The sequence below is a fragment of the Tyto alba genome, unplaced genomic scaffold, assembly GCF_018691265.1.
Source record: "Tyto alba isolate M040663 unplaced genomic scaffold, T.alba_DEE_v4.0 Super-Scaffold_7, whole genome shotgun sequence".
Lineage (NCBI taxonomy): Eukaryota > Metazoa > Chordata > Aves > Strigiformes > Tytonidae > Tyto > Tyto alba.
The window spans coordinates 43444000-43470592 of record NW_024881328.1 but is presented as its reverse complement, the minus strand read 5'-3'; the positions used below and the strand labels follow the sequence as shown (position 1 = coordinate 43470592).

The 26593-nt window shown below is 49.0% G+C and overlaps 2 protein-coding genes and 4 non-coding genes across 6 annotated transcripts in view; 3 read left to right on the top strand and 3 right to left on the bottom strand.

The window, feature by feature from the left end:
* The window catches only part of LOC104361041 (minichromosome maintenance complex component 3 associated protein), a 30498-nt gene extending 7680 nt beyond the window's left edge, over positions 1-22818 (top strand). Inside the window, exons 9-28 of the mRNA XM_042808551.1 lie at positions 517-679; positions 1256-1416; positions 2641-2885; positions 3586-3776; positions 4738-4838; positions 5814-5945; positions 6547-6660; positions 7171-7323; positions 8652-8849; positions 9168-9236; positions 9917-10051; positions 10458-10611; positions 11064-11322; positions 11680-11777; positions 13085-13475; positions 13626-13883; positions 14635-14764; positions 15770-15976; positions 20612-20762; positions 21224-22818. Of these exons, the coding sequence (XP_042664485.1) occupies positions 517-679; positions 1256-1416; positions 2641-2885; positions 3586-3776; positions 4738-4838; positions 5814-5945; positions 6547-6660; positions 7171-7323; positions 8652-8849; positions 9168-9236; positions 9917-10051; positions 10458-10611; positions 11064-11322; positions 11680-11777; positions 13085-13475; positions 13626-13883; positions 14635-14764; positions 15770-15976; positions 20612-20762; positions 21224-21382 (3469 nt within the window). The 3' untranslated portion in view covers positions 21383-22818. The remainder of the gene's footprint in view (positions 1-516; positions 680-1255; positions 1417-2640; positions 2886-3585; positions 3777-4737; positions 4839-5813; positions 5946-6546; positions 6661-7170; positions 7324-8651; positions 8850-9167; positions 9237-9916; positions 10052-10457; positions 10612-11063; positions 11323-11679; positions 11778-13084; positions 13476-13625; positions 13884-14634; positions 14765-15769; positions 15977-20611; positions 20763-21223) is intronic.
* A 200-nt stretch (positions 22819-23018) lies between these two features.
* TRNAS-GCU lies at positions 23019-23100 on the bottom strand. The gene has a single exon. It is a non-coding gene; the product is annotated as a tRNA-Ser (tRNA).
* Positions 23101-23349: 249 nt separating this feature from the next.
* On the bottom strand, positions 23350-23422 carry TRNAM-CAU. Its single transcript has one exon. It is a non-coding gene; the product is annotated as a tRNA-Met (tRNA).
* Positions 23423-23530: 108 nt separating this feature from the next.
* Positions 23531-23612, top strand: TRNAS-GCU. Its single transcript has one exon. It is a non-coding gene; the product is annotated as a tRNA-Ser (tRNA).
* Positions 23613-24607: 995 nt separating this feature from the next.
* On the top strand, positions 24608-25773 carry VMO1 (vitelline membrane outer layer 1 homolog). Its single transcript, XM_042808475.1, has 3 exons — positions 24608-24793; positions 24879-24994; positions 25145-25773. Exons 1-3 carry the CDS (start codon positions 24608-24610, stop codon positions 25446-25448), a joined length of 606 nt encoding a protein of 201 aa, XP_042664409.1. The 3' UTR covers positions 25449-25773.
* A 675-nt stretch (positions 25774-26448) lies between these two features.
* Positions 26449-26522, bottom strand: TRNAT-AGU. Its single transcript has one exon. It is a non-coding gene; the product is annotated as a tRNA-Thr (tRNA).
* Between the last annotated feature and the right edge of the window lie 71 nt (positions 26523-26593).

Sequence of the window (26593 nt, the reverse complement as noted above, 5' to 3'; positions counted from 1 at the left end):
TAGGTCATTTTAAAAAGTGTATCTTTCAAGAAAAGGAAAAAAAAGTTTTGTTCCATCTCTGTGAATAGCTCACTAGAGCTTCTGCCGGTAGTAAAAACCCAAGCAACCGAAAAAAAAAAAAAAGTTTAATCTTCACTGTTCTCAATCAAGGAAAATTATTTTCTCTTCCCAGAGTGGTATCCAAGCTTCACTTCTTTATCTGCAGTAGGACCAAGCAAAAACAGTTTTGTGGGCAGAGTCATACTTTGCTTTTCTGGTGAACCTCTTAAGTGCCTTCCTCTCTAGACATTGGAGTGATGTACCTAGATGACAACATGCTGATTATACAAGCATCGTTAGAAGGTTAATGATCAGTAAATAATGCCGTGAATTTAATTGACAACTGTTTGTTTTGGACAGGAGTTGCATGTCTTGCTTAAAGCTCCTAATTGTAATTCCGTTCTGTTACAGGTTGCTATTGAATTGCGATTGTTAATACTGAAGCAAAAGGTTTGTCTCTGTCTTTTGTCTCCACAGAGAAGTGCAGCAGTTTCATCCAGAGGTTAGGAATTCTCCTGAAGTTAGATTCGCAGTTCAAGCTTTTGCTGCATTAAACAGCAACAACTTTGTGAGGTTTTTCAAGTTAGTGCAAGCAGCTTCCTATCTGAATGCCTGTCTCTTACATTGCTATTTCAGCCAGGTGAGAAAAAGGCAGATGGATTTTTTTTTTAAACTGTTAATCAGTAAAACATTCTGGGACTTTTGGGAGGAAATCTTAGCAGAAAACTTGGTAAATGTTTAGCCTTTAAAATAACTTTATTCTTGCTTCTTTGGAAGCGTTTAAAAATTAATCAGGAGCTTTCTGCTCTAAGGCAAATAATAAAATGCTTTCCTTAGCATTTTTTTTCCCCATAATTGTGTACAAATACATGTTATTTCCCCTGAAAATAATTGGAAAGCAGAGAAGCAGACCTGAGACTTTTTAAAAGGAGATATCAACCTGCACTTTCAGAAGCCCTTGCAAGCTTTTTCTTCTGCACAAAAATCGCAAAGCAGTACGCTCAAAATGAGCAGCGTTGAAGAGGAGCAGAAACTAGAAAGCATGCACACAGGATTTAGAAAGAAAGTTAAATGTGAATAGTTGTTTGTGTGGATGTTTGATGAGATGATACCGGTTTATTTTAAACATAATTTTCATGTTTATAGTACATTTTATAGTGCATTTTGGGGTTTTTAGCTTAGTAGTTACGTAGCTTTTTCTTTTATCTTCCCCCAGATTCGTAAAGATGCTCTCAAATCTCTCAATATTGCCTACACTGTCAGCACCCAAAGGTGTACAGTGTTTCCCTTGGATCACCTGGTCCGCATGCTGCTCTTCAAAGATTGTGAGGAAGCAACCAATTTTATAAGTTATTATGGCCTGAGTGTGTCTGATGGGTAAGTGTAAGGAAAAGGGTGTCTGTGCCGTAGGATGCCTGGTGGGGTTAGAGCAGCGTTACGTGAAGTGTTAATGTGGGTGGGCTGCTCCTGCAGTTTGCAGCCAGTTAAAAGAACAGGTGAAGGGTAGGGGCTGCTCTCTGCAAGGAAAGCACTAGGGGAATGATGGGTGAAAATTTTAATACTCTTCTATTTTATTGCTGTAATTATGAAAAGTTCTTTAATTTTGTATATTTCCCTCAAGAAATGGGGTTTGTATCCCTGTAACTATTGTGGTGTTCCACAGTAGTTTGGGGTTTTTTTGTGCTTGTACGTCTTTTTTTTACTTAGTTTGAGAGGGTGACAAGGGATTTCAAGGATACAAAATTTCTTCAGCTTTCTGAAAGCTAGTGAGAAATGAGAGAAACATTTTTCTCAAAGGAGAGACTGCATATTGAGCTCCGTCTCCATTGAACTCCAGGGATTTCCTCCCTAGAAAGAGATGTTGTGGATAACCCCGTAGAAATAAAAATGGTTTAGGTTTTTATCTTGCAGTTGAATTGTAGTAAATTGCAGCTCTGTAGGAAGTGAGGATACAGTTCTGCTTCTCGGGAGACTGGTGCTACGGTGATGCATGAGGAGTGGGATGAAGCTGAACAGTGCAGACCAGTTTTTAGAGGATGTTGGAGACCAATAATTTGCAGATAAGAGTGTCTGGCATGAAAATGCATTCTTTATAAGGTGTGCTTATACAGACTTGCAATCTCAAGAGACTGGAGAAGGCAAAAAGCTTGAGCATGCCAGTTAGAGCACTCTATTTACTGTTGAAATTCTGCTTTGAAATAAATTAGCCAGACTACAGATGCCAAGATTGGAAGAAGATTGCAGCTTTTAAAATGCCTTCTGTAGATAGCCTTGGCATTTATTATGTGGGATGTAGTCTAGGTAAAATGTGCATGGGTAATATACACAGTAAATAAAGGTTAAAAGGAGAAAGAGACAGAATAGTCCACAAGGGTGCCCAAAAGTGTTAGTGCAGCTTGTGCTCTGTCCTGGGAGGACAGCAGTGAGCACAGTGCTCTCTGCCTTCCCTGCTCTGGTTCCGGCCAAAGGTCGAGATCCAGGCTGCAGGGAGCAATTTTGAGTGCCCAGTGCCTGTCTCACTTTGCCTTGCTAAGCTGTCCAACTGAAAACCTAAAGGTTACCGGAGCTTTGAGGGTGTACTCCTGTTTATTTTTTTCCCAGTGCTTACGTGGAGCTGAATCGCTCAGCTTTCTTGGAGCCGGATGGATTACCCAAGCCACGTAAATCGATATTTGTCAGCCAGAAGCTAACTGTCTCCGTTGGGGAAGTTGTAAATGGTGGGCCGTTGCCCTCAGTGCCTCACCATGTGCCTGTGTCCAGCTTCAACGGACAGAATAAATATACTGGTGGAAGCACCCCTGTGGATCAAGCTAGCAGTAGCCAGAAATCCAGCGTGGAAGCAACAGGTAGGAGCAAACAGGCATTTTAGATGCTGCTCAGGAACATACTGCCGAGTCAGCTCTGTGAGTAGTTTTTACAAAGCAGAAACTGTTCTTGGCTCGCATAGGTTGAAACTGCGTGGAAATTTGGACGTTTGTGAAAGCATGTTTTGATTTAAATGTACTTACGCATCTGTAAAAGCTAAGAAGCAACCCAATTAACAAAATACATTTCCCAATACAGGAAACGCACTAACGGAAATGAGCACAGTTTTGCTAACATAAGTGAAATAACTAGGTATTTGGCTACTTCAGACAGTCAACTTCCCATTTCAGTTTGCAGGTTTTGTATTACAACTGTTTGTTCCCACTGTGTGTATAATCATGTTGCGTTTCAAGTTACCTGAATTTATGCTTTTTTTTGTCCCTCTTGAAAGTACAGATATTTTGCATGTATTTGGTGAGTGTGTGTAGGTGCTAGGTGTACTTGACTTAAAACAGTTGTTTTATTGGAAATGAATGTAGGTGGTATTGGAGGTAATGTGCAGTGACATTTCTTAATGTTTTGTGTAAAATAGTTACAAGGCAGCAAGCTTCTGTTATGAGCTTGTTTTATGACCTGCTGAGATTTATCAGACTATCCAGCTCTTGAAGATAAGAGTAATTTGCTTCTATTTGTGACCGACCTGGTTTCCATAATGTTTATCTTCCTCCCCCGTCTCCCAAGAAGGAAGAGTGGAAGGCAGAGGTGTGGATTTAGATGCTGCAGCAGTAAGAGTCCAGCCTCCAGCTCATCTCCTGCCCTCGCTGTTACCTCGTCAGCTCGTGCCAGTGCTGCCTCCTGGGCAGGCAATCTCCCAACTGGCCGGGCAGCCTGAGCCCCTCTCTTCAAAGCCTCAGCCTGTCTACACGGACACAGTAAGGAAATTTAAACTCATCATGAAGTATTTGGGAAAGATCTGTGAAATATGATAGAAGGTAACCAAGTTCTTAGGTGGTTTTAGTTTTCCAGAATCTGTATGTGTTATGTGGAGTTGGAAGGAGATGCTTCGGTGCTTTGGATACTTGGAGAAGTTGTTTCCTTGGACTGTTCTGAAAAGAGGAAGTCTTGAGTGATTTCAGATGCAAGCTTGAAGTGTCAGTGCTTGCTCCAACTCTTTCACAGACTAAACGGTCCTGTCTGTGTAGCGTTTATTTGAGAACCCTGTAAGGAGAGAGTCAAAAAGTGATAGTAGAAAGTTAGTATCTTCGACTTAGTAGGTAAACTTTGCTTTAGTGAATAATAAGGAGCTGTTTCTTAATGGCACGTATTTCAAATGAGACATGACAAAGTTTCTGCTTGTGGATATGTGACTGTTAATGCTGGGTCTTGAGTGTGTACCCTCTGTATCTGTGCTGTTCCCCTTTTTCTCCCTCCACACATGTTTAGGTATGTACTAATTCTGAACCCATCCCAGAGTGTCTCATTGCTTTGTAAAGTACAGCTACTATAGTCTACTTCGATGTGGCTACATTTCAGTGAAGATCAGACCTGGTCATGTGGAATTCGATCAGCTAGAATGAGAGAAACTATCAACAAAGGAAATAAGAATTCCTTTCAAATTTCTCTTTTCTTAGCTATTATTTTCTAACCTGACTTGCCTGTATTTAATAGAGAAAGCTGCTTTTATTTCTGGCCTGTTACTAACCTTTTAGATAATCTAAAATTTCTATGCTGCTGTGTTTAAGTTAGCTTAGTTTGTAAGTAGAAATATAGATGATGGTGCTAGTTGGTTAGTTAAACAAGGCTGAAAAGCCTCACTTCTGATTCACATGTGTGTCCAGGCCATCCTGAGCAGGACCACACCTTGCTTCAGCTGCTTCCTCTGTTGTGTTGTAGGACATCGACGAAGTGGTGGACGGGCTTGTGCACGATCTCCTTAAAGGAGAGTGCAGAGAAGTCGCCAGAGCGGGAGTGGCTTACGTGACTGCTGCTATCTGGTAAAGAGCATTTATTGCTGGTACTCCTGGAGTCTGTCATCAAAGCTGCAATTTGCCATAGCAGCACCATGCGTGAAGATCATAAAACTAAGCAAGGCGAGGTCTGTAGCGGAGGTAGTCTTGCTGATAGACCTGAGGGAAAAGCAGACCTTTCTTCAGATGTCTGCCACCTCTCTGTTACACGCCAGTTAACCTAGTGGAACACTTAACTGCAAAACTCTGTAAACCTTGCCTTGCATGACACTCATGCTACTGCCCCAAGAAATGTGTGTTGTGGAAGGGAAGGGATGAGGAGTAAGTCCAGATCTGGCTGCTTTTCTGCTTCAAATAATGCTTCTTCTCCAAGGCAATTGATAGAGTCGTAGATGTTGGTAGAGGTGTAGATGTGGATTTGTGACCAAAACGGTGTTATTAACACACTGATGTTTTCAGTTTTGCTGAACAGCACAAGGTCAAGGCCTTCCTCGTTTTACACTCTGCAGCCCTGCAAGTAGGCTGGGGGTGTGCTGGTGGCTGGGAGGGGACACAGCCGGGACAGCTGCCCTGGCCTGACCAAAGTTCATGCAATGTGGTGTCATGATTGTCAATGGAACTGGGTTAGAGGAAGGGGAAAGTGGGGTTTTACGGATTCCAGAGTGGCCATCGATTGGAGGCTGTCTGGACATTGGTTTGCCTGTGGGAGGTGGTGGCTGACTGCCTTTGGTTTGTTTGTTGGGGGTGTGGGGTTTTTTTTTCCCCTTCACCTGTTCCAGTGTTTTTATCTCCATCCATGAGTTTTCTTGCTTTTGTTCTTCCTGTTTTCTCCCCTGTCCTGATGCGGGGAGGGGAGTGAGCCAGGAGCAGCGTGGGTGCTTGGCTGGTGGCCAGAGTCAGCTCACCACAGTGGAGCCAAGGGTACGCGTGAGAAAAGCTCAGAGATAGGGCTTTGAATGAAAACGTTCTGGCTTTGAAGAGAGAATTGCTGTTTCTGCACAGCACCTCCGAGGCCACCGTGGAGGAGCTCGTGGCTGAAGTGATGGGGGAGGTCCTCAGACAAGTGGCGGGAAGCGTGCTTAGCGCGGAAAGGGAGCGCGTCAAAGAGGAGAGGCGCAGAGTGGAGGAAGAGAGGTGAGTCGCCGCTTTTGCCGGGAAGCAGGGTTGTACACCCCCCCTAGGCAGCATTCTGACAGCTGGTGCCAACCTGAGTCCTCACACGTGTGCTCGGCCCCTGTGTCTGTCTGCCGTGCCAAGTGCGCGCAGTTTGTCTCGCCTTGAACTGCCCGGGGATCGTGCAGTCAAGCTGTCCTTTCTGTGTTCCCAGGTGATCTTCTGGTTAGCATTCTGGTGACCTCACAGGGCCACTGTGAAAATGGTGGGTGGGAATTTGGGGAACTTTTATTCACCCAGAGCTTCCAGAGAAGGAGATACGTCCTGGCACTGCTGCAAGCAGGAACTTTTCCTTCTGAGTGAGCTACTTGTCTGTAGCTTACTGGGGTAAGAATAAAAGAACCCCATTGTTGTCTGTATTTTCGAGGGAAACCTGGCTCTGTGCGAAGCTGTTTAGAGAGAGAAACAAGCTAGTGGAAACTCGGTTTTAGGCAAATTTACTGTCTGAGACTGTAACACTTATGTAACTAAGCAGTAGGTTTGCCAGTGTAAATATTTTCACTTGTGTAACTCTTACCACTCTTGTCTTGCCACTTGTGTAAATCTCTTCTCTGTCCTTCAGGCAAAAGCAGGAAAGAGAACGGTTAATAAAGCAGTTGAGCCAGTTGGTGGGTATGGAGTTAATGGAAGAAGTAATAAAGGAGAGTGTTCAAGAAGCTTCAGCCAATGAATTAAAGTACGTACAATATACTGTATGCTATACTTTGCTGTAGGATGCTCTCCTGAGGGTAAGAATTTGTTAAGGAGTGGCGAGCTTCTTCCTTGGCCTTCTCTGAGCTCATCTTCAGCTACTTTAAAGAAAGGATTAATGTCCTTGATTGCACAGCAAGCTGCATGTTTGCAGTTGCACTGCGCTGGGGAGTAGTGGTCCTCCAGGGTGGAGGGAACAGAGGCTTTGTCTAGGACAAGGCTGCCTTGTGTGCTTATTTTTCATCTGACTCCCTTACAGCTCAGCTATGGGCTCTCTTGTAGACCCTTCTTTGGAAGCCCATGATCAGTGTAAAACTTGAATGACTTCTGACCGATGATGGGTCTTATTTAGAAGGACAGTAGCATAGAAGTGTGGAAAATCTCTCCCCTTTGCTAAATGTGATGGTCTTCCTTGTTTGCACCTCGGCTGATTGCATTGGCAATTACACCAGTCTCCACCTCATTAGAGGTCTTGGTTTGTTTCATTTTGAACTAGATGTGCCTTAGAAAGAGACCGTCAAGCCCGTATTGCCCGGTGTTCAGAAGAAGTCTGTGGTCACGTCATGGACCTCTTTCTGGAAGATGAGATTTTCCAGATTGCTAAGGAAACCCTTCAGGAGCTCCAGTGTTTCTGCAAGTACTTGCAACGGTGAGTTTGCCACCCTGTGACACAACTGCTTTTCTTGGGAGCATTGGCATGGAGCTGTCAGGTTCCATTTTTTGCTGTCTTGTCTCCAGTATAAGGGTAGACCTACAGTCTTATTTCCAGCCTCTAATAAGTTACTCAGCTCTATGTGGGCAGGGGAGCATACCTCATCAGAGTCAGATAATGAACTTGGTAGATTTTTAGATTCACTCTGTCTAGAAACTTGTAATAATTTCTCCTTGTATTCTTTCTGTTGGATGCTGTTTCTCTGGATGGGTGCTAAGTGTTCAGTGACTGTTGTGGTGCTCCAAGACAGAGATTCATTTCTCCTTGTGCTGTGCTGCCTCAGTGCAGTCAGGCTGAGGTGTGTTTCAGGTGTCATTTCTCATTGCTAAAGAGGAAGAAGCAAGCTAGTCTCTTTAACGTGGAGCACCTTCCCTTGCAGAGTTTGTTCTGTCCTAAAACTGAGTTCATGTGTCTTTTCGGGCTGTGTGTAAATCGCCCTCAGTGCAATACTGGAGGTTAAGGAATAGTCTAAAGTTAATGTGAAGCAAATGTGCATGCAGTAGTCAAGAAAACTGGATGATGCGGGAATGTTTTTTTTTATAAGCCCTGCAAATACCTGAGGAAACACAATAAGAGATTTAAATTCATAATTGAGGTGGTACATGTTTTGAATCATTTGGTCATAGAAAAATAGACTAGCATCTAATGGTAAAGGCTTTATTACGTGTTCTCTCCTTGTTGGTGAATTTGCCTTTTTAGATATTCCTTAAAAACAGGGATACCTTTCTTACTGCAGTAGATGTTACAAAAGTGTTTACAGCAAGTGCTTGAGATATCAGAAAAGCTTTATAATGGGTCCTTGTAAAATACTCTCTGTGCTAGGAATAAACACACTGAGAATGGGAAAGGAAAACTGTGCTTGAACTCTTTCCTGGGGAGCACAGCTAGGGCAGCCGAGGACGGGATGAGATGGAGGGGCGGCAATGCCGCTTCCCTCCTGTGATCTCTCTGGCCACTGAGAGCGAGTGCAGCTTGCTCAGCAGAAAGCTGCTCCCTTTTGGCTTTTGGAACGGGGCACAAGGCCACCCCGTTTGGACATTGCATGTGTACAGCTGGCAGGTGTCATCCTGCGCACGCTCTGAGCTCTGACTGTGGCTGTGTGCAGAAACACGCCACCCACATGCACCACCTCTGCACGCTCGCCCCTGGGCAGCCTGTGACTTGGGTATTTGAGAGCCCAGCCCAGTCTGAAAAGCAAAGCTGAGAAAACCTTGTTTGGTCTGCAGAAGGGTTTACTGATGCGACCTATTTATTCTCTTCCAAAGGTGGAGAGAGGCAGTGGCAGCTCGAACAAAATTGAAACGCCAAATGAGGGCATTTCCCGCTGCTCCCTGTTGTGCAGATCAGAAAAATAAACTGAAAGCGCTGTCCCCCAGTGCCGAGTGGCCTATAGCCATGGAGAACTTGTGCAGGAGAATTGTAAACCTGGGAAACGGAGGAAAGCTGGGGATCTCTTGCACGAGGTAAGGATGCTTATACTGACAGCAGTTGGCAATCTGGTTGATTTTTTTGTATGGGAAGTTACAAAGGAGTTCTCTTTGAACCTTCATTGTGAACATTAGTGGTTTTGCAAAACTGTGTGTTCTTAAAAACCCCCCAAAAGACCCTTTCTGAGTAAATGCCATGACAAAGACTGCAAACCTAAGGAAACCCTTCTCCTAGTAGCGGCAACTTTCTGCAGTGTCTGCAGGGCTTCTCTGATCTTAGGGAGTGTTTTCTTAAATTTGGTTATAGTACCTATTTTATACCCAAAATCACAACCAAGAATCTTTTGTTTCCAGGTTGAACTGGCTGAGAAACAAGACAGTGCATGAAATTAAAGTTCAGCACTTCTACCAGCAATTGTTAAGGTATGTTGGCATTTGGTCCTTATTTTCTTTCTAAACAAATTGTAACAGAAATGCTAGAGATCTTGAAAATGGCAGTAAGGAATAGCAAATCGTACTGGAGTGTCCACTCACAGTCCTGCTTCTGGGGTTATTTTCCAGATAAGGGAAACTGAAGGATAAATTTGTGACAGTGTTAGGGTATCTAATGCTATTGCCATGGGTGTAACTTCAGAGATCTGATGGATGTTACCGGGTTTTTTTGTACCTGGGTGGGATGGTGCCTGGGATGGGGTATAGGGGGAGAGGAGTAAATGAGCTGTTACTGGCCTGGCTTGTGGCACAAAGGGACTGATCTAGGTGTTTAAAGGTTTGTCTTCTCACGGCTCCTCACGCGCTCTAGTGGCCTGTGTGTTCGTTTGGAGCTGGGTGCTGAAGCGGTGTGGAAGCAAGCAATGCACACAGGGTCCCACAATCCCCAAAGTAAGGCAGATATCGCAGCTGCAATTCTTGAAGGCATCTGATCTGTAGTGAAATAGATCTAAAGGCAACAGATCTAAAGAATTAGCTCTGACTTTTGACTGTTTGAACTGGGCAGTGTAGCTACTTACAGTATTGTAACTTGTTCAAAGCAAGAAAAACATTCCCCAGGTGGGAGTGAGCACTAGGGGGGTTCTTTTCACCAGCTTTTGTCTCTTTTCAAGGGATTTAGCTTGGACTCCCCTGGATCTTGTCTCATTAATCACTGAACATATTCCAGTTCAACAAGAACAGGTTTTTTGGAAGGTGCTGTTGGTTTTGCCAAATGATGATGAATATGCGGAGGATGATCCCAACAGGTAAGTAAGAGTTGATTGCTGGGTCCCTTTCTCAAACAGGGCAGTCAAATAGAAGAAGAGTAGTAGTATGCAGTCTTTGATGTATTTTTTTTTTCCTGTACCATGTCAAATTTGCAGTTTGTTTTTTTTTTTTTTCTCCAGAGCACTCGAAAGAATATAGCTGTAGTCTGTATCTTCTGACATTGTTCATTGAATTTCTTTTGCTCATACTGAAAACAGAAAACCTTGAGAATATGTAGCAGTGGATAATTTCAGAGCATTTAATAGCTATTTAGTAAAATTAAAGCAATACGAAGGTTGGGATTGTGACAGATTGTGGTGTCTTAGAGGTGTTGGTGCTAAAACCTTTCAAACACCATTTTTTTAAAACAAAAACCCCCAAAGCCCACTCTTTCTTGTTTGCTAGGGTACTGGTGGATTGGTTGAAAGCCAAATTTATGGGAGGCAAAAGCTGGAAGAAAAGCACTTCACACACAGAAGGCAGAATTCAAACGCTGACATTATTTAATTCTCCTGGCACGCAAGGGAGCAGAAGCATTGAAGTCAGTGTGTGTATAAAGGTAGGTGGGAACAATTTCATGATACCTAACAGGCCATAAGATCAGGGTGTGCTCTTGGCCAGTGGATGTGCAGAGGCTTTTCACACTGTTCTGTCAGATAGAGGGAGATGATACTGGGAGGGATGGGGTTGTTGAAAAGGTCTGAGAAAAGGTAGATTTTGTCTTTGTTTTCAGTCAACTGAGTAAATACCTACCTAAATATAGAGCAATAGTTAGAACCTCAATCATCTCAATTTCTGATGCCAAGTCAGGTGCTGAAGCACACTTTTGTGCTCGCCTGCATCTGTTGGACATATCCATGTTTGTCTAACAGCTCTTGGTTGTCTTAAGGTATGTAGAGCTCCCGGTAATGAATGTCAAAGCTGAATTCTAATGATGGTAAACTTCCGATTTTAGTATGAAAATAGCTTTGTTTAGCTACATTACCATTGTCATCTTTGTTACTTGTATAGGTGGCACATGGTGTGCTCTCTGACTCTGAGCTTGATATGGCTGAGATGCAAAAAGACTTGCTCGGAACCAGTGGTCTCATTCTTCTCCTGCCCCCTCGAGTTAGGAGTGAAGATGTTGCAGAAGATGATGTTTATTGGCTTTCAGCTTTGCTGCAGTTGAAACAGTTGCTTCAGGCCAAACCTTTCCACCCGATAGTTCCTCTGGTGGTTTTAGTCCCCAGTCAGGAAGAGGAGGCCATAGAGAAAGAAGTAGAAGAAGGTATGTAATTATTTCTGTGCCTTGAAAAAACAACGTGAATGTTTAGGGCTGCCCCAAGTAGAACTGTAGTGCAGTTTCTCAAATACAGCATCTAGTAAAGGGAGAGACTGTGAAGTACAGTACTTCTCAAAGCTTTGCTAGAAATCCTGGGGCCTTAAGAATTGATCAGTATGGAAAGAGATGAACTTCCTTTTGGCTTCCAGTTTTCTTCTGCGCACAGTATTTGATCCTGAGAGTCTGCGGGCGAGGATGGAGGAGAGAAGTGATGCTGTGAGTGTGTGCAGAGAGTGTGGTCAGAGTAGGAGATACCCGTTTGTTCTTTCTCTGTATGTATGATGAGTTTTCTTATTTTATCAGGTTTGATGCTGCAGGACTTGATTTCAGCCCAGCTTATTTCAGACTACACCATTGTTGAGCTCCCAGGTTCTATCAATGACTTACAAGGCACCAGAAGGGTAAGAACAGCAACTCGCATGAAGAGATACTCAACTGGTTTATCATTAACCTCTCAATTACTAATACCTTATAAGAAATGATTATGTTCTCAGTAGCTTAAATTGCAACCAAGTCTTGTGTCATGGGTTATTTTTTCCACTGAAATTTCTGTAGCATAGTTTTTGTTCAAAAAGCTCTCTTACCATTTTTTCACACACCTAGATTTGCTGAAGTCGGGTGCTCGCTTGTTAATAGTAATTCCAACATCATCCAGAACTTTTCTGAAATGCAGTATTTCTGCTAATTTTCCATTATTTGTGACTGTTCTATTTATCTGACTGGAGATCAGCAGTATTTGCTACGTGAAAGATAGTTTCACCCGTGTAATACTGAAAACTGCACTGAGACCAAAATATGTGGATTACGTAAATCCATTCTTGCCTGTCCCACCTGTGTTGACTGGCAGGGGTGCAGTTGCTGCCTAACAGATGAGTGCTAGTGGTAGGGAAGCCTTTGTACCCTTAAGCTCCCAGTCCTAAAATGCAAAGGACCCTTTGTAGCAATTCTAGCTGCTGTGAGATCACCCAGTATTATTCCATCTGCTCTCACATACACAAAGAAGGATTGTACTGACCTCTCCCAGACAGCAGCTTCTCCCCTTGTCCTTCAGTTTGTTGCTTGGCAATAGTGACCTGGAGATGACTCAAATTCATGATGGCAAATGATGTCTAAAGCAGTTTTTTGTGCATGGGTCAGTGGGGTGGTTTGGAGAGTTGGGAGAGGGTAATGGCTAAGGGCAGGCAAGTTGACTCAGACCAAAAGCAGTTCCAGCCCTGTATTTCCTTCTCACGGTGTCTGAAGAAGGTGCTTAAGAAAGAAGGTGAGAGCAAGGCAAGCCCAGAGTGATGCTCCCCCACAAACCCTCGCAGCTTGCATCTCTTTGCAGTTCAAGGACTGCCAGGATCAGGCATGGCCTCTCTGATATAGTCACTCTGGGCTAATTTCTGTGAAACTATCCAATTTCTCCGAGATAAGTTTTCAGCATCCCCAGCATCCTGCAGCAGGGAATGCCACTGCACGACTGCGTCTGGTGTGAACAGCCTCCTTCTGGCTGTTCCTGAGCCTGCTGCGTGTGAACTTAGTTTGTGACCACCTAGTAGGAAAATTACCGTTGCAAATATTGAGATGGTGATAGTCAATTTGTTTGTATTTTGCTGCATAGTATCTTGAACAGTGTTACATCAAACTTAAAAGTTGCAGGATTGAATCCTTTGTGTCCTGGTCACTGTGGAGCAGTTTCTAACTACCCGTGCTTTGTGTGTCGTAGATCTGTGCGGCTGTGGGCTGGCTGGTTTCCCAGTGCCCTGACTCCCTTGAGCTCTGCAGTCAGACCCTTCGGGAGTACGTTGAGGATGGGATTGATGGTGAATTTGGCAAGCGCTTCTACCATGACTGGAACGAGAGGCGTTTAGCAGGCCTGCCATCTCAGGAGCCTGGGGTCATCATAGAGCTGTACAACAGCGTGCTGCAGTTTCTTTCAGATGTGGCATCCTCAGAGCACCTCTGTGACTTGTCTTGGCCTGTTACTGAGTTTTCAGAGCCTGGGGGTAACAAGCTGTTGCCCCACCTGCACTGGAACATGCCTGATCACCTGGCCTGGCTGAAGAAGGCTGTGCTGTCCTTCCAGATCCCATACCTAGACCTGCCTCCATTAGGTGGTATGTACTTCACACTGCAGTATCCTTTTGGCAGCATGTCATTCTCTCACATGTGTCTGTGCCATGTTGAACTACCAGCCTGTAAGATGGGTAGCTTGGCTCTGTCACAAATTATTGCAATTTACTTTCCTTTGTTTTGTTTTCCCATAGCTCCCTGGCGTCCTGTTTGCCACATGATTTTTCAGTACGTGTCTCAAATTGCTAGTTCTTCCCATACTCAACCACTGATCCAGTCTCAAGTGGAGAATCTGCTGAGCAAAACTTACCACAAGTGGAAAAACAGAACATCTGGGAGCTCTGATGAAGGTGGACCATCTGTTGATGAGATTCCTTGGGATGATATCTTGGCAATCTGTATTGATCATAAACTGAGAGACTGGAAACCACCCAAACTGCCTCTTGCTCCAGGTATCACGTGTCCTTCTTCAACATGGATGATACTTCTTGCATAACTGTGTTCAATAACTTGACAGTTGTGCCTTTATGTATAGCAGCAACTGATACGTAGCAGGGAGGGAGCTATGGTCTTGATCTCCTCCTGTAGAATGACACTGTGCTTGGTGCACATCTGTCTTCTCTTTGGAGAGTGTGTTTAGTGTTGCTTATGAGCTGACTTGAGCTTGTGGCTAAAAAGTTTTTCTCCGTGTGGAGGGATATGGTCAGAGTCTTTCAGCCCTCCTGGTCCAGTAGGAGAGGGTTTACATTCAACCAGGGGCCAAGAATTGGTCCCTCAGAAGTCACTTAAGCTCAGGTCAGATGAGATGGCAGGCTGCGACTGTTAGTGAGCACTTCTGGGGGTTAATGAAGTTTGTCTCAGATTCTGTTTGCTTTTAATTTCAAGTGTATGGGGTTTTTTTTTTTGGTGCCTTGTTTGGCTTAACCACAGGGAGCCTCTTTTATTGAAACTATTTAACCCACTGAACTTGGATGCACTAGAATTTTTTAAATTAAGATGAAGCAGCATTTTACAGTCTTTCCCAGTAAACTGCTGAACAGTAAATCAGTTCAAGAAGACACCTTTTTACATGCAGATTACAACTTAAACTACTTGAAAGTGAACATGCAATTTTTCTTCAAATTGGCCTTTCGATACTGAGCTTTTCTTCTGAAGGGGAAAGCCTGTTCTAATACTAAACGTTGAGTTTGGGTTTATTCACAGAAGCAGTAAGTGAAGATGGTCAGATTCGCGTGTACTTCTTCAAGGAGCATTTAAAGAACTTCACTCTCCCTTTTTCTTGGGAACAAGCCAGGCTGCAGACGCAGGAGGAGATCCGCCAAGGCCGTGAGAGGTGAGGCGACTGCCGGCACTGCCTGTGGGAGTAGCGTTCAGCTGTCTGCTGTGCCATCAGAGTTGCTTGGTGAACTCCAAGGAGGTTGTTCAGGACCTCTGTCGTGAACATATAGTGCCATCGTGATGCTGAAAACCAGCATATGGCATCCTCCTGGGACGTGCTTGTGTACCTCACCTTGCAATGATGTATAAGGGTGTGCTGAAACCAGGGAGGGAGTAGATTTTATTTCTGCAGGGTTACTCAGCTCTCCAAGAAATGGATTGCTTGGGGGGGTGCTTAAAGTGGTCCAGATGGAGAAATTAACTTCTGCCAAAGACAACACCCCTGAGGCTTTGGAATTAGACTTCTGCTCTAGGTAGACCAGTCACGGAGGAGAAACGGTGTGAGGTTGGGGAAGAGCATAGGAAAAATCATGAGCATGCCCTTTGTTCAACAGTGCCTCCTCTCTTACATTCACCTTCAGTTGCAGCCTGGACATGATGGATGAACTGCATATTAAGAGATTTGCAGATTTACTCTTTGGTAATTACACGTTAATTGTGCAGCATCTTGAGTTCAAAAGGAGGCTTTGTCTCCAACCTGGGGGAAGATAGCAGAAAAGTTCCACTGCTAAGAGAAAATGGTAGAGGTTGACGGGAGAAGGTGCCTTAGAGCTGTGTGGCATTAAAGTATCTGAGATCTCAGGAGTCTAGCTCACGTCCCTAGCCTTGTTCAGAGTGAAGCCAGCCTCTCTTCCTTCTTGGAAGCTTAACTACTGCTCTGCTGTGTAGCAGAAAGTGTTGTGTAGATACCTTTCTTTGGGGTGAATCCCAGCCCCCTGTCAGATTAGTTCCTCTCAGATCCCACACACAGGTGGTGATATGTTGGACCCCGATACAAGGGAATTGTGTCTCCAAATGATCACTTCTCACCCTCTGTTATTTCCAAACTTGAAGCTAGTAGGGAAAAAACACACACACCGATTTCTGTGCATTTATTTTTATTTTCTTCTTTCCCCCTCAGGTCAAGGGTAAAATCTTCTAACGCTTTTAAGAAACCCTATAGCATCTCCACAATGCCAGGTCAGTATGGTTCTGGCATGAGTATGCTGTCAGGTCAAGAAAAGACCATTCCCAGTGCAGATGAATTCACAGACACAGCTTCGGCCCAGGAGCTTCTCCCAGAGCGTCTGTTGGCCCAGTTGCAACTGGAGAAAATAGAAAGCAGGAGGTAAGTTCCCAGAGCAGCATCCTTTCCTTGTAGCTCTGACCCAGGGTTGTAAACAATTTCTAACTTATATGTATGGGGAATCTGAAGTCCAACAGTGCTAGGAAACAGCCTAATCTCGAGTTTAATCTAATTTCGTTAAGGCCATCAGTGCAGTGCAGTTCCCTGCTAGTTCCTGCTTGCGTCACAGGAACGGTCCAGGACGGTAGAAATACCTGGAGCTTTGAGGAACAGTTGGAAACTGTCGTCAGTGAAGCCACCAAAACTACAGCAGTACAGTCTGTGTGTCCTGCAGTATCGCAAAGGACGCTTGTCCTCCCTGGCCCTCCAGGCAGGATGGCAGGAGCTTGTCTGAGAGCAAAGGCTGCAGCTGTGGCTGGGGGGGTCCACGCTATCTACCCCAGCAGTGGCTGGTGCCTCCACCCAGATGGAGCTGCTGAAGGGAGAGGCTGTGGTGCAGACTCAGGCTGCAGGAAGGGCCCAGAGCTTTCTCCTGGGGCAGGGACCGGCGGCAGACCTGCCTGCAAAAAGCTGTGCCCAGGTGAAGGAGCTCCTGCAGAAGGCTGTAGAGCATCAGGGAGGCTGAGAAGGAGTGAGATAGCTGGTTCCAAGTACAGTCTGCAGTGGACCTACAGCCAAACAGCCAAAAACTCCCTCACTGGCACACAGGGAAGGGAGGAGGGGCCAGTGGTGCAGAAGAATGGAAATCTGCAACGGCAAGGACCTGCAGGAAGAAGAGCCTTCCCCCAAAGCCTGAGGTGCCCTTGCAGAACCAGTTCACCACTCTGCAGACTGAAGAGGAAAGGCCTGTCACATCAGGAGGGATGCTGGAGCTGAATAAGGCAGCCCAGCCTGCTCCCCGTGCAACAACCAGCACAACTGAGAAAGGGCAACGGGTGACAGTAGTAGGTGACTCTCTTCTGAGAATTATGGAGGCATCATCAGCCAACCTGACTTACTCTCTGCTCTGGGGGCTCGTGTCAGGGGTGTCACTGAGAGACTGCTGAGCCTCATACAGTCCACTGACTATTATCTGCTGCTGTTATTTTATGTGGGCACCAACAATACACCCAGGGGCAGTCTGAGGAGCATCGAGAAGGACTACAGAGCCCTGGGGGTGGTGGTAAGGGACTCTGGAGCACAGGTAGTTTTTTCCTCAATCCTCCTGGTCAAAGGGAAGGGGTTTAAAAGGATCAGTCAAATCTGGCAGATCAACAGTTGGTTATGGGACTGGTGCCACAGCCAGGGGTTTGGCTACTTAGACGGTGGGGCTCGCTTTGAGAAACCTGGTCTGATGGGTCAGAGAAGGGGAAGAGCATCTTTGGCCATAGGCTTGCCAAGCTGGTGAAGAGGGCTTTAAACTAAAGTTGCCAGAGGAGGGGAACCTCAATCCATCCCACTCCTACCAGCTTGATGCCAGTGCCAGCAATAGATGCCCAGAGCCTGGAGAGGGGTCACAGGGCAGTAGGAGAGCACCTGAGAAGCAGCACAAAGGAATTCCAGCCAGTAAGTCCAACTTAAATGCCTCTATGCAAATGCATGTAGCACGGGGAATAAACGAGGAGCTGGAGACATGCACACATCTGCAGGGCTACAGTCTTACTGGCATCACGGAGACATGGTGGGATGGCTCCTGCGACCGGAGTGTTGGAATGGAAGGGTACAGGCTCTTGAGGAAGGACAGACAGGGGAGACCGGGCAGGGGGGTGCTTGCCCTCTATGTCAGTGACCAGCTGTAGTGCCTGGAGCTCTGCCTGGGGATGGGTGAGGAGCTGACTGAAAGCTTGTGGGTCAGGACTAAAGGGAAGGCAGGGACAGGAGACGTTCTAGTGGGGGTCTGTGACAGGCCACCCCACCAGGAAGTCTGAGCAGATGAGGCCCTCTGTAGACAGGAGCAGCCTCGCATTCACAAGCCCTGGTCCTCTTGGGGGACTTCAGCCACCCCGATATCTGTTGGAGGAACAACACAGCAGGGCATAAGCGATCTAGGAGGTTCCTGGAATGCATTAATGATAACTTCCTTCTCCAAGTGAGAGAGGAGCCAATAAGGAGAGGCACTGTGCTAGAACTTGTTCTCACCAACAAGGGGGGCTGGTGGGGAGTGCGAAGCTCAAGGACAGCCTTGGCTACAGTGACCATGAAGTGATGGAGTTCCACATCCTTATGGTATCGAGGAAGGCACACAGCAAGCTCACTAGCCTGGACTTCAGGAGAGCAGAATTTGGCCTCTTCAGGGATCTGCTTGGCGGAGTACCATGGGATAGAGCCCTGGAGGGAAGAGGGGGTCCAAGAAAGCTGTTTGGTATTCAAGGATCACCTCCTCCAAGCTCAGGAGTGATGCATCCCAATAGAGGAAGTCAAGTAAGAACAGCAGGAGACCTATGTGAATGAACAAGGAGCTCCTGGACAAGCTCAGACATGAAAAGAAAGCCTACAGAGAGTGGAAGCAAGGACAGGGAGCCTTGGGAGTACAGAGAAACTGACTGCCTAGCCAGGGATCAGGTTAGGAAGGCCAAAGCCCTGATAGAATTAAATCTGGCCAGGGATGTCGAGGGCAACAAAAGGAGCTTTTACGGGTGTGTTAATGATAAAAGGAAGACCAGGGAAAATGTGGTCCCTGTCTGGAAGGAAAAAGGGGACCTGGTCACCCGGGATATGGAGAAGGCTGAGGTACTCAGCGACTTTTTTGCCTCAGTTGTCACCAGCAAGTGCTCCAGCCACACTGCCCAAGGGGCAGAAGACAAAGGCAGGGACTGGGAGAATGAAGAACCGCCCACTGTAGGAGATTAGGTTCGAGACCATCTAAGGAACCTGAAGCGTGCACAAGTCTGTGGGACCTGATGAGATGCATCTGTGGGTCTTGAGGGAACTGGTGGATGAAGTGACTGAGCCACTACCCATCATATTTGAGAAGTCGTCGAAGTCCAGTGAAGTTCCTGCTGACAGAGAAAGGGAAAACATAACCCCTAATTTTAAAAAAATAAAATAAGACCTGGGAAACTAAAGCCCAGTCAGTCTCACCTCTGAGCCTGACAAGGTCATGGAGCAGATCATCCTGGAAACTATGCTGGGGCACATGGAAAATGAGGAGGTGATTAGTGATAGCCAGCATGGCTTCACTAAGGGCAGATTGTGGGGGTCTTCTACAACGAGGTTACAGTGTTGGTGGAACAGCAACTGACGTCATCTACCTGCACTTGTGCAAAGCTTTTGACACTGTCTCACACAACATCCTTGTCTCTAAATTGGAGAGATGTGGCTTTGACCACTCGGTGGATAAGGAATTGGCTGGATGGTCGCACTCAGAGCTGTGGTCAGAGGCTCGATGTCCAGGTGGAGATCAGTGAGGGGTGCCGTTCCTCAGGGGTGGGTGTTGGTGCTGTTTAACAGCTTTGTTGGTGACATGGACAGTGGGATCGAGGGCACCCTCAGCACGTTCACCAGCCACATCAAGCTGTGGTTCAGTGGACACGCGGGAGGGCAGGGGTGGCATCCCGAGGGACCTGGGCAGGCTGGAGAGGGGGGCCCGGGCAAACCTCCTGGGGTTCAACAAGGCCAAGGGCAAGGTCCTGCCCGTGGGCCGGGGCAATCCCCAGCACAAACCCAGGCTGGGCCCTCGAGGAGTGGCTGGAGAGCAGCCCCGAGGAGAGGGACTGGGGGGGCTGGTGGGGGGAAAACTGCCCGTGAGGCAGCCCCGTGCGCTGGCAGCCCAGAACCCACCCGTGCCCTGGGCTGCAGCCAGAGCAGGGGGGGCAGCAGGGCCGGGGGGGGGATTCTCCCCCTCTGCTCCGCTCTGGGGAGACCCCCCTGCAGTGCTGGGGCCAGCTCGGGGGCCCCCAACAGCAGAAGGACCCGGAGCTGCTCGAGCGGGGCCAGAGGAGGCCACGGAGATGCTGGGGGGGCTGGAGCAGCTCCCCTGGGGGGCCGGGCTGAGAGAGTTGGGGGGGTTCAGCCTGGAGAAGAGAAGGGGCTGGGGAGCCCTTCGAGCGGCCTCCCAGGGCTTAAAGGGGGGGCAGGAGAGGTGGGGGTGGGTGGAGATAGGACAAGGGGTGAGAGTTTTAAACTGAAAGAGGGTAGGTTTAATTTAGCTATAAGGAAGAAATTCTTCTCTGTGCGGGGGGTGAGGTGCTGGCCCAGGGTGGCGAGAGAAGCTGTGGCTGCCCCCTCCCTGGAAGGGTTCAAGGCCAGGTTGGACGGGGCTGGGAGCAACTGGATTTAGTGGAAGGTGTTCCTGTCCATGGCAGGGGGGTTGGAAGGGATCTTAAAGATCATCTAGTTCCAACCCAGACCGTTCTGTGATTCTATGAAATGTCTGTAAAGTTCACTTTGGAATGTCAGTTTGGTGCCTGTAGCAATACAGATGACAGAGATGAAGCTTTTTAGGTTGACCCAAGAGGTTCTTGTCATTGTCTTCCCCATCAGTTGGGCATCTTCAGTCTGTGTGACTCCTTTCTGTACCACAGCCTTCTCTGATGGATTTTCGTCGTAGCAGTGGAATACGTCAGGCTGTGTTGGAGATGACCGAGCATCAGATCCTTCTTGTATACTCTTCTGAACCCAAAACTCTTGGTTAACCCACTGGTTACAAGAACAAAGCCAGGCTGTAATCTGACTGGTGCTCTTGATCTTTCTGTCCAGGTTTGAAGAACAGTTGCACCAATGTCTAGCTGAGGACATTGAGCCCCTTGGTGATTTCGTAGGTCTTCCTCTCTACCTCCCCCAGTCTCTGGTCTCCACCCCACCTGTCACTTGTCCATTGGTGAAGAGTCCTGTGTCATCTGCTCAAGAGGTAAGGACGGGTGGTACTGAGAATTAACTGTGTAGCTCTGAGGAGCGTGGGTGCCAAACCTTTAGTTACAACACCTCAGTGCGCAGTGTTGGATAGACTTGGGAAATAGAAGTATTGAAAAACTACACCTTGGAAATAAATTCTTCCCAGAGAGGGGAATGCTTTCTGCGACTGGAATAAAAGTTGTTCACAACTGTCGATGCTTTCTGCCGCTGGAAGTCATAGCCGTATCCCTTGTGGTGCTGCACTTGAATGTAGGGAATCGCTGTGGTGGGTCATCTTCCCCCAGTTAAAGGAAGGCTGGGGACAAAAATAGAAGAACATGCCATTTTTGCCTTACTAACCCAGGGGAAGGGGTGTGCTGTCCTCAAAAATGGGGGAGCAGCCCGTGAGCTGAGAAGTTCTTTGTTGGGACTGGGTAATGCTTCTTTCTCAGTCTCCTCTCTTTCCCTTCTGCCCAGGGTGAGAGTCAAGAGGAATGCAAGCTTTTGGTAGAGGAGCTAAGCCCCATGCTGTCGGACAGACTGAAGCACTTGCAACGGCTCCTCAGAGCAGCCGTGGAGGGTGAAGTTGCCTCTGAGCTCCACCTGTCTGCTCTGGTGGACATGGTGGATATTTGAGCAGAGCTGAGATACACGTGCACACCAAGAGACTCGGTAAAGAAATCCAGGACGGGCTGACTGAACAGATAAGCTCCTGGGGCACGATCCAGAAAAAGCAGATGTCCTGCCGGGAGAAGCACAGAGAGCAGACGTGGGGCCTGGGCCCCTGTCACAGGGCTGCCTTGCACAGAGGCGACGTGTCGTGGCCCACCGTGTCCCTTTGGCTCGCTGCTAAGCTTTGGCTGGTCTGGGACTCTCCTTTTCTGCTTCACAGGCATGGAGACGAGTCAAATCCTTTTCTTGGAAGGCCTTAAATTGACACTTAATGGTGGTTTTTCTGTCTACCAGCTCTCATTGTAGCTCCACCAGGAGAAAACTATAAGGTAGCGGGGGGGGGGGACCCTGGCAACATCACAGCAATTTACTCCCCATAGACACAGTCCCCAAGATGTTGTCCCAGCTCTGTGCTTGCTTGCTTCACGCAGAAGCTCCCTTGCAGCAGCACCGTGGTTTGAAATTGCTGGTTTGCTGCCCAGGAATCTCAGCACCATTGTTCCTGAGTCTGTGCAACACTTGGCTGTATTTTGTCCTTAGTGGTGCTCTGTGCAAATCCAGAAGGATTTTTTTGCTGCTGGGCCCAAGTTTTATTGTATTGAACTTTTACAGCATTAAAACCAGATGAGTTGCTGCTTCTACAGATTGTCGTGCTGGAAAGTGGGACACTTTCTCTAGTCTTCAGTAAACAGCTATGGAGAAATGATTTCCCTTTTTTGGAAAAGCAGATTACCTCAATTCTCCAGTATTTAAAAAAAGCTCTGGCTTTAGAAGTTGAAGACTTTTGGTTTTAGTTGAATATTAATTCCCAGTAAATAATACGATGATACATTTAATGTCTGCAGTACTCCTGTACATGTAATCTTTATTATTTGCAGTATCAGAGAAAAACCTGCTGACAAACTTCTGCCTAGTGAAATACAAATTACTGCAGCTTTGGCGGTGAACACTGATTATCTTGCCTGCCAGAGACTGGTTGTCTGACTTGCTTCTAATTTCATTTGAAATTTTCAGTAGTCCAAAATTTCCAGCTACCTTCTAAAAATCATTTTATAGTTGGCTTTTTTTTTTTTTTTTTTTGTTATAATAACATTTGTATTGTTTCTCTTAAACCTAGAATAGTGGCTCAATATTCAGTTGAAATAAGAAATTTACACTGAAGAAATTATGCTTTGAGGCTGTTTGGAAACTTTTGTTGCGCTGAGTTGTGTTAACTTCCAGTGGTGGCATGCAAAGCGAAGCCCTCGTGCTCCTCTCTGCCTCACTTTACCCCAGTGCTCCCCTTGCTCTTCTCAGTTTACCCGGAATTCAGCTGTAACAACCCCAAAACAGTTTAGGAGGTGGTTCACGCCATCTGATGTAAATGTGTTTTGTACCTAATAAATCTGGAGTGGCTTGAAGCGTGCTGCCTCCTCCTTGCTGTGCCAAAGCGCCTGGTGCAGCATCATCCTCAAGGGCTGCTGCTCCGTCGAATCCCCCGAGTTATTTAGTGTAAAATACCCACGTTTGCCGGGGGGTTGCACCCTGACCCACCCCCCCGGCACCCCAACAACTCCCGCCTTCACTGCAGCTCGGGGTGGGGGGGCGGCAGCAAAACTCCCGACGGGGGTGGGATTCGAACCCACGCGTGCAGAGCACAATGGATTAGCAGTCCATCGCCTTCACCACTCGGCCACCTCGTCCTGCCTCTCGCCGCGCCCGGGGCCCCGCCCCTCCCCGCTTTTCCTGACCCGCCTCGTGGAGGATTTTGGGGGGGGGGGGGGCCGCCGAGGAGAAGCGGGGCGTAGGTTGGGGGCAGCTGGGCTCACCGCAGAGCCCTTTCACGCAGTGGCGGGGCTGCGCGAAGCAGCAAAATAGCAGCACACACCCACACCCACACCCCCCGCTTCCCCCCGTCCCCAACTGCCAGCCCGGCGTGGCGGCAAAATGGGTGCCCTCTCTGAGGCTCGAACTCAGGACCTTCAGATTATGAGACTGACGCGCTGCCGGCTGCGCTAAGAGGGCGACGGCGAGGGAAGCGCCGGCCGGGCCTCCAGCGGGGCGGCGGGAGGCGGGCGGTAGGACCCTGCGGCGCTCGGCGAGGGGCGGGGCCCCGGGCGCGGCGAGAGGCAGGACGAGGTGGCCGAGTGGTGAAGGCGATGGACTGCTAATCCATTGTGCTCTGCACGCGTGGGTTCGAATCCCACCCTCGTCGAAAGTTTTGCTGCACCGCCAGGGAGGGATCTGGGGGGGGGGGGTGTGAAGAGGTTGGGGACAACCCGCGCTGGCGTGTCCTGCGGCCCCACTCCTGCCCGGACACACGGGGAACCTGGGCTCGGCTCCCAGCGGTGTCTGAGCCCCGGGGCAGGGCGGGGGGGGGTGTCTAATTGCAAGTACCTGGTCCACCGTGGCAACTGCATCCTCCCAAGGGGAGAAGTCACCAGTGTGTGCGTGTCTGTGTCGTCTGTGTCTGTGTCCCGTCCTCCCCCCCCGGCAGAAGCGTTTGACTTGGGAAAGGGGATGGCAGGAGGAAACCAAGAAGCCCGGGCTGAAGAACTTGAAGAAGCATCTAAAAGGACAGCCAGGTGCTGGCGTGGAGGTGGTTGGAAGTCTCTTATCCATGACTCATGATAAAAAAACCCGCTCAGAAATCCTTAGAAGAGCTATTACTGCAGAAAGTGGCTTGTTAGGCAGTAAGACGATAACCTCCTGAAAGAGGAGGTCGCAACCGGAAAGCAAACTGGGACAAATGAAGTGTGAAGCCAAGGTGAAATGGATACCTTGGGGAGGGAGGGAGGGAGGGGAAGATGGGATTTCCACCAGAGGTGTCGGTGAACGGCGCCTGTTCATTTTAGCTGCAAAACGGAAACAAAAAACGAGCAAAAGGCAGAGTGCCAATCACATTTTGCACACAGTGCAGGCCCAGAGGGGGAAGAAGAAGGTGCCCTGGCCCCACAGCATCCCAAGCCCCAGTTGGGACTGGGATACCTGTGGCTCTGGGCGAGCTGCCCGGGGAGGGACCCAAACAAAGAGCCTGTGGATCAGATCCCTGCACCCCGCCTGGCTGAGGGATTAGCCTTCCCCTGCAGCTAATCCTGGCCGTCCAACCAGTCCAGGCACCCCGGGAAAGTAACTGAGGTGCTGCCAGATCCCTCCTGCCAGCCCTGTCGGGTATAAGAGCCCGGCGGGCTGGCTGCGGGCAGGGCAACCATGCTGGGGGGACCGGTCCTGCTGCTGCTCGCGGAGCTCGCAGGCGCTGCAGGGCAGGGGCAGGAGTGGGACCTGGGTGGGAGGGATGCCTCGGTCATCGCCGTGCCCAACGGGGGACCTTGGGGAGACTGGGCCTGGCCGGACATGTGCCCCAAGGGTTCCTATGCCAGAGGCGTCAGCTTCAAGGTGCAGTCTCTGCGCCAGTGCCCGTGGCTGTTCTGGGGACCCCATTCCCGTGGGGCATTAACCCCGCACCTCCATTCCTTGGCAGGTAGAGCCCCCCCAGGGGATGATGGAGGACGACACGGCACTCAACGGGATTCGGCTGCACTGCTCCCGCGGCGGGGACCCCACGACGGGCTACACAGTTGAGTCCCATAGCGGCAGGTGAGCTCCCACCGGTCCCCATCCCCTTCCCGTGGCTGCAGAACCTCCTTCGTGGCTGCCTCATCCTCCCGTACCACCCCCCCAACCCCCCCCCCCCCCCCCCCCCGGCCTCTGCACTGACCATCCTCCACCATTTCTCCCCATGTCTAGATGGGGCCGCTGGTCGGAGACCCGCTGGTGCCCCCACCGAGGGGGCTTGGTGGGCTTTGCACTGCGGGTCCAGGCACCCCAGCGCGGGCTCCTGAGGGATGAGGTGGCCGCCACCAGCGCCCGCTTTGTCTGCTCCGATGGATACGTCCTGGAGGGGCCGGGGTCCCCCTGGGGCCAGTGGGGCGGCTGGAGCCCTCGGTGCCCGGGGGCAGTGTGCGGCATCCAGACCCGGCAGGACCCTGCGCGGGGGCTGAAGAGGGATGACACGGCACTGAATGATCTGCGTCTCTTCTGCTGCCCGTAACGAGTGCTGGAAACCCACTGCAGGGCACCCAATCCCAGGACCGAGACACACAGCACAGCCTGGGCCCGGGGTCCCTTCCCCCAGGACCCCACATCCCTGGGGAGATGCCTTAGCCCTGGTACACTCCGGGGGGCACCTTCCCCTCATCCCCATGGGCTCCATCACTGAACAAGTGCTGCTGCAGGCCGTCCAACACCTACCCTGCTTCCCAGAGACGCTCCCAAGTCCTTTCTGCCCTCACACAGATTTTCAGCTATTCCCCAGCATCTCCAGGATTCTCCCTGTCCAACCCTGAAATGAGGTTTCAGTAAAAGCGTGCAGCCAGGCTGTGTCAGGACAGCTTTGTCATTGGGAAGGGGAACACAGGAGCAGAGAAGTGGGGAGCTGTGGCCAGCTCTGCCAGGACATGGGGATGCATCCCCCACTGAAAGGGGTAACCAAGAAGATGCAGCAGGACCCTCTTCAAAGGGCAAAAGGATGGGGGGCTGCGAGCACTGGTGGAAATCCTGATGGTGCAGAAGGAATAGAGGCCACCCCTACTCAAAGGCACTCCGTGTCCCCTCCTGTCCCTGTGTTCAGAGGCTGGCAAAGGGCAAGGTGACATTTATTTTTGCCACAAAACGCTGTGCCCAGGGTTTCGGCACTTGTTGCAGGTCTCCGCCACCAACTTGTGTCCGGAGGGTTTTCCCCTCTGATTCGGCACCGGCTGTGCAGGTGAATGGGGAAGATGGGGGGGGGGGGGGGGGGGGGGGGGGGGCAGCCTGATTTCCCAAACCCCATGGGGTCTGGAGATGGTTTGGGGTCGCCTCTGAAACCGTGAGCTCCCCAGGGAAACGGAGCAGAAGGAAACTCCTTCCCCACGCCGAGTGGGGTTGCCTAGCATAGAAGGGGGGGGGCGGGAGGGGGCCTCCATAGCTTGGGGGAAGGAAGAGACCCCCAGAATTGCCCCCAGCTTGGGGCAGGGAGGAAAAGAGACACACACACACACACACACCCCCCCAGGCACCACTGGGAGTCGAACCCAGGATCTCCTGTTTACTAGACAGGCGCTTTAACCAGCTGAGCCATGGCGCCCACCCGCCCCACGCCCGCGGGGGGGCCCCACGCCCACAGCCCGCTGCCACCCCGACCCCAGGCTCACCCCG

Excerpts from the sequence above, each read along its gene's own strand:
- VMO1 (XM_042808475.1), top strand. The coding sequence starts at position 24,608 with ATGCTGGGGGGACCGGTCCTGCTGCTGCTCGCGGAGCTCGCAGGCGCT. Across the intron at positions 24,794-24,878 it reads CCAGAGGCGTCAGCTTCAAG|GTAGAGCCCCCCCAGGGGAT; the intron begins GTGCAGTCTCTG and ends ATTCCTTGGCAG. Across the intron at positions 24,995-25,144 it reads GTTGAGTCCCATAGCGGCAG|ATGGGGCCGCTGGTCGGAGA; the intron begins GTGAGCTCCCAC and ends CCCCATGTCTAG.